The sequence below is a fragment of the Amblyomma mixtum genome, chromosome 7, assembly GCF_055824585.1.
Source record: "Amblyomma mixtum isolate Tamu chromosome 7, ASM5582458v1, whole genome shotgun sequence".
Taxonomy (NCBI): Eukaryota; Metazoa; Arthropoda; class Arachnida; order Ixodida; family Ixodidae; genus Amblyomma; species Amblyomma mixtum.
This window is the reverse complement of record NC_143018.1, coordinates 25,614,847-25,620,846: the sequence shown is the minus strand read 5'-3', so window position 1 is coordinate 25,620,846 and position 6,000 is coordinate 25,614,847. Positions and strand designations below refer to the sequence as shown.

The 6,000-nt window shown below is 48.4% G+C and overlaps 1 protein-coding gene across 1 annotated transcript; it reads right to left on the bottom strand.

Annotated features, from left to right (window-relative positions):
• Window positions 1-336: 336 nt before the first annotated feature.
• Window positions 337-5,709, bottom strand: LOC149335377 (uncharacterized). The gene is made up of 4 exons (XM_089553792.1): window positions 5,619-5,709; window positions 3,865-4,094; window positions 1,758-2,017; window positions 337-829 (listed from the first exon to the last, which is right to left on the bottom strand). Exons 1-4 carry the CDS (start codon window positions 5,692-5,694, stop codon window positions 514-516), a joined length of 882 nt encoding a protein of 293 aa, XP_089409918.1. The 5' UTR covers window positions 5,695-5,709; the 3' UTR covers window positions 337-513.
• Window positions 5,710-6,000: the final 291 nt, after the last annotated feature.

Sequence of the window (6,000 nt, the reverse complement as noted above, 5' to 3'; positions counted from 1 at the left end):
GCAGCACGAAGCGCAGTGCTGTGGGTGACTGTCTCACAATTTCCATGTGCTTTTATATTCTTGTCTTCCTTTTACAGAACAAGGGTGAGCATGGTTATGTGCTCTCATCTTACGCTGCACTGAAGACAATAGTTTTCCGCGTCGAGTGGGTCGATGATCGATCAAGAGGGGATCATGCAATCCTCCGTCGGTCTTCGATACTTCAGGTTCTTTGTTGCGCGGCGTCTCAAACACATAGACAGTGAAGGGGGGGGGGGGGGGGGGGAGAGGGTTTTCTACAATCAAGTTTAGGCTGTAATCACGACTGCAAAAACTCTTTTGATTAGCGTCGTCAGCCTCCACTTTAATCAAAGAAAGTTCGACGTACACTTTCCCATGTGGCTTTCAAGTCCTATATGCATACGAGGTGCGATATTACTCAAAGCTTATCGTAATCCGCATCGTGCAAGGATATGAACATTTGTCTAACGAAAAAGAAAAGTACAGCTGTATCGTGTCTGTAACAACTGTGCTTTAAGCATTAAATTTTCTCTTTAAAGCCCTGCTAGGTCCAGTCGGCCAAGACGGTACGTTGCGACGCCTAGCGAAGCGTTTAGCCCTCTTATCTCTCCCGCTGTTCTTCATTCTTTTGCTGAGCAGCTCGCCAGAAAATACGGCAATCCCGGTTGCCAGACCAGCTGCCAGGCAGAAGAAGGGCAGCAAGCTCTTGTCGAGGCGCAGTGTCGTCTCGTGGTCGTCGTCCGGTGGACTCTTGGGCCCGGGCAAGCTCCGGTAACGGTCGAAGCGCTCGAACTGACTGAACAGTCCTGCCTCGAACATCCGCAAGAGGCTGCGAACAGTGCAAAGTATCGCTAGGCAGACATTCCGCAATCATTTTGCGTGAACTATCTGCTCAGGATCTATGCAGCGTTTCTCAAGTGTCTGACCCGCATGGTTTGCTGTTAAGCTCTATAGCAGACTACCAAGGCTCTCGCAGTTGCGTATCCCTGGACGGTAGGTAAGCACATCTCCCACCCTATATAAAGCCAGCCAGTTCCGTTATTCGCCCAAAGCGCTGCATCACGAAGTCATTTTTCCTTCAAGCGTTTTCACACGAGAGGCCTGTCTTTTCTGCATCTAGCGCCAGGGAATTAACATTTTTTCAGGGTCGAGAAACTACGCACGCGTGACAGAACTGTAAACCGTCAGTGCAATAGTCATAATCTATTAAACTGATGATCGCCCTGAAATTTAACGCCAAAGGACAATGACTTACTTATCGAATTGATTATGCTCATAGAATAATTATGTTCTGCTCGTTAATATAAGGAACCTTCAATAAATAATTGATTGCGAGGGATCTTGATTAACCTGTCGTGCTGAAAGAGGAGGAAAGTACAATATCTCTAAGGTAATTATGCAGTCGAACCTCGTTATAACGAAGTAGCTTATAACGAGATAATGGACATAACGAAGGAATAACAATTCCCCTTGGAAGCTCGGTCAACAAGGGCTATAGCGAATCTTCTGCTATACAGAAGTAATCGTACGGCCTCTTCAACTTCGTTATAGCTAGGCCCAACTGCAGTTAGTAGGCAGGTAATCGTTACTGAGCTCTTCACGTGACCTCAGCTTCGCAGCCAGTGTAGACACAACGCCTTGGCTGGTCGATGGAATAGTATAAAGCGCAGGAATAATTTCACTCGGTCGAGCATCGTCTGCGAACTGAACGAACACGAGGCGAGAACGCGACTGTCGGTTGTAGAGGTAATACTTACATGCTGTACAGGACCTCCTTGTACGGCGACGCCCTCGGAAGTACGTAGCCTAGGGGCATGTAGTCTTGGATGTACTCCGACGAGATCTGGATGTGGCCCTCGTGCGAATAGACGTGTCTCTCCAAGTTCAGGACGCTGCTGAACGTTACGGCGCGGCGCTTAACGGTGCGCAGCGCACACTCATCCACCGTCCTCAGGATGAACGGACTCCAGTCGGCCACCGCATCATGAAGCTGCTTAACCATATTCGAAGAAGGATTCTGAAAAAAAAAACGCACAAAAATGGCAGTGGCTTAGCTCGGCTATGCCAGGATATACGTAGCGAAAGCGAGCGCAACGACGAGGCAAGCGATGTGACGTCACACCAAACGGCGGCGGCGGCTCCGCGGTGAGGCGCCCGGTGTGACGTCATGCCAGATGGCGCGGCGAGCGCGCGGCGTCCGCCAGCTGCGGCGGTTGCTAGGCAACGGCTCAAGGCCGGTCTCTGTGCCTTCTCGGAGCACCGCCAAAGCGAAATCGCAAGTTCGTGGCCAATGCAGCTTTCGCTACAAAATACATGCGGACTTTCCGTCTTCATGGTACTTACTCCCAGAAGTGACGACGATAGCTGTCTCAGGACACCTTCCCATACCCATGACAAAAAGAAGCAGCGTGAATAGACAAGGAAGAGCGCAAGACAACAGGACTGTCCTGTTGTCTTGTGTTCGTCCTTGTCTATTCACACTGCTTCTTCTTATTAAGCATTCTGACCAACAAGCCCAAATCAAGACTCTAGTATACCCATAAGAGCGGTCATTTTGGGCTCCCTGGGGCGAAGCCGACCTGGATGACGCTGTCATTGGCCAGAAGGAAAAGGTCGGAGTTTTCGATTACGATCTACAAGGATGGCGACACTGTTTAGTTCAGAGACTGCCCTTTTAGCTAAGGGCGTAATTAATGTGGACAAGGAACAAAATTATCAGACGAATTAAGTGAGCGCTCGCCGAAGTTAGCTGTAATAAATCGTTGAGCCGGAAATTTGTACCACGGAGTAAAATAAGCAGGCGAGTCAAGTCTCCCGTTAAGAACCACGCGACTACTTCCTTTTCGGGTTGGAGCTTCGAAACGCGTCCAACATATGGCGCTGCAACTTTATCTGGGGTAAAGGTGCCCCGTAAAAGCGGTCCTGCATTGATGCACCCTAATCATAGGCCCTGAAAGATTGCGCAGTCCTAACCGGGCTCTACTCGCGGCTGCATTTAATTTCGCAGTTGTGATCGCAGGTGGCGCGTCGAATTAATCAAGTCTGCGATTAGGGTTTTTGCATGGAAGAAATGGCGCAAAAATTCCAGTATGCGAGAGAAATGGAGCCGAGGGGAAGAGTACAGATAGGAAGGTAGGTAGTGAGAGCAAGAAGCATCAGCGCTAAGGAGCCGGCGCTTGCGCGTCAGATTTGCGACCTATGACGGCTATCGACGAATCCTTTTATTTTATAACGAAGCCGTAGCTTAGTTCCTCCGACAATCTTTTCCCTCAGTCTCCTCTCAGTTCGCAGATTTACACCAAACTAACTTGCACATTTTTAGCTTTCAAGCAAGCATCGGCAAGTTTTCTACGCTGCCTACCTCTGTTCGTTCTTCGTTTCTGATAGATTTAGTCGTTTAGATTGACGGTCATGCCTTCTGATCCAAAGCGTTCGGGAACGGCGAATGACCCGACAAGCAACGAAGGTTCAACAAAAAAGGTGCTTTTTTTATGGCAACGCAAAAAAGAATGCAACACAAACCCCAGCGCCTACGAGTGTTTGGAAAAGAAGCGCCTGCAACCCGTTCTAACAGGCATCAAGAAATTAGGCATAATTAAGCGCCCTAGCACACACTTACATATGAAGCAATCGGGCAAGCACTCCGGCCACCAGTCGTCCTCTCCCCTAAAAAAAAAAAAACTGATCTTCCTTTCCGTGTGCTCTTTAAAGCCAGGGGTACGCACCCCTCGGCCGGCTCTGCGCATGTTACGTGTCTCTGCCTTTGATGTGCCGCTTGTTAAGCGCGCGTGTGAGCCGGACGGCCTACAAGATTATTTTCGCGTATACGCGTGCGACCGACGCGTGAGTGCCCCAGGTTCTTACCGCAAGTGAGACATTAATGAAGGTGTTCCTGCCCAGGCACGGCTCGATGCGACCACTTTTCAGCATCTGGAAGAGCTTGTCCGTCGTGTCTGGCACCGGTTCGTAGCCGCGGAGGTTCAGGTACGAGATGTAGCCGCCCGTGAACAAGTAGCTCACCATGAAGCACAGGAAGTGGAGGGTCGCCAGAAAGGAACGGACACTTGCGTTCCGCTGCCGGGTCAACGACGGATCTGCAAGAGGCCGCCATTCGCGTGTGATGGTTCCGTGTCGCGTCAAGTGTGACTAAGTTCCTTGGGCCCGCGCTGCCATGCTCCCAATGCCGGACATGGCGTTGCCGTGTCCCCTTAGTTTATAAAAGATGATGCTAGTTGGACCTAGCACAGGCGAGTGTCCAGAAAACTGCTTACGGTGGCCAGGGTACTTAACCCTACAAATTCCTGTCGCGAATTACCGACATACTGTTTGCAGGCCGTGTACTCGTTACTACATGGAGCTTGGATACAAAGTTAGATGCCAACATGTCCTCAGCAGCCAGCGCTTTGCACTAAATCTTTTTGGCGTCATTGTGAGCAAGCTGCATGAAGAAAGAGGGCGTGAATTAGCAACTTCTAGCTGGCGTCCAACCATTCCGCGTCGGTTATATATCGGCAAATATTTCGCGGCAGAAAGAAAAACTTTTTGGGTAAAAGTTCTTCTCTAGGGCTTCGAGTTAGTTCGAAGCCTTCGATTTGGACTTTCAGGCTACTCGGGCTATCTACACGGAATGAACTAAATGCTGTTGTTTCTGAGTGGTGACACATCGATTTCTCAAATTTAAGCGGCGCTAACAAAATTTCGATATCTTGTGAAAATGGGTACATTAGCTACCACAACACGGCGATAATTCGTTCATAATTGGGGCACCAAAGGGTTAAGGCGAACATCGGGGGCTATCAGAGAGCCGGGAGCTAAAGCATCGAGAAGAGGCATGGAATATTGTAGCGTACTATTTTGAATACCTACACAGTTACTTTTAATGGTGTAATTGGAATACCATGGGAACACCATTTGGGAATACCATTTTTAATGGTGTAAAATGATATTGCCTGCTTCAAGAAGCGCTAAAAATCTGTTTAATTTCCTTACTTTTGAGCACCGTTATCTTAAGAACGAGGCGGAAATGATGTCTGCCAGTTTCAGTTCCATGGCAATAGCGGCCACCAATGTGACATCTAGAATAAGGTGGTGCAAAAAGATTGCTGTTACGAAATTATTACACCATGAATTCGGACCGCATATATCAAGGGAGTCCATCAAGAGACTACCTCCAGGGTCAGTAACAATTTGGACAGGTTGTGCTTGGCATTACGGTCATCGTATTCACCATAAAGTAAACGTCAGAGGTACAGTCTTGGTCAAAAGTCTTAAAGGCTTTTCCCTTCAGCTCCATGATAGAGCCACTACGGCACTGTTAAATATCGAAGCACCTTGAAATGCTAACAGAAGATTTCTTCTGTATGTAGGAAGCTTCCTGCTTGACTTGTGTTTTGAATGATCCTCTGCACAGAGCAATCTAGGGACATTCATTTCGCTGCGGGTGAACGCTGTGGCCTTAGGCGTTTTGACCAAGACTGCACGTAGCCGCTGAGTCCCAGATCTCATTTGTGTACTCATTGGGGCCAGTTTTTGATGTGTAGTGCCACTATCATGACGGCAGGCGCCTTCGTTCAAAAAATGACTGTCAAACAGAATAAGAGTACTACCGTACGACGCACCCATGTCCTTTCCCAGGAACAGTGCAAATACAACAAGGCTTGGATTGGACCTCCACTTGTGTACGTAGTTCAGCATGAACAGAACAGCCGTCAGGAGTAATAGAGTAGCCACAAGAAGAATCCAGACCTGTGGTAAGAACGTAGACCAAAATCGTAAACGCTGTTTTCCCGTTTCCCTTTCTGAGAACTAAGACAACAGAACGAGTTTTCCTCGCCTGCGAAAGTAAGCCGCGCTGTCCAATACTTTTATACATTTAGTGTGCTTAATAGAATGTTCAAAAAGGAACAGTCCCTAAAGGCGGCTTTTCAAGCGATGAAGAATTAACAACTTTTGTCAACGACGGTGCTACTGCTGAAAAAAGTTATTGGCAACAAGCGTACA

Excerpts from the sequence above, each read along its gene's own strand:
- LOC149335377 (XM_089553792.1), bottom strand. The coding sequence starts at position 5,694 with ATGCTGAACTACGTACACAAGTGGAGGTCCAATCCAAGCCTTGTTGTA. Across the intron at positions 2,018-3,864 it reads TCATTAATGTCTCACTTGCG|AATCCTTCTTCGAATATGGT; the intron begins GTAAGAACCTGG and ends TTTTTTTTTCAG. Across the intron at positions 830-1,757 it reads AAGGAGGTCCTGTACAGCAT|CCTCTTGCGGATGTTCGAGG; the intron begins GTAAGTATTACC and ends CACTGTTCGCAG.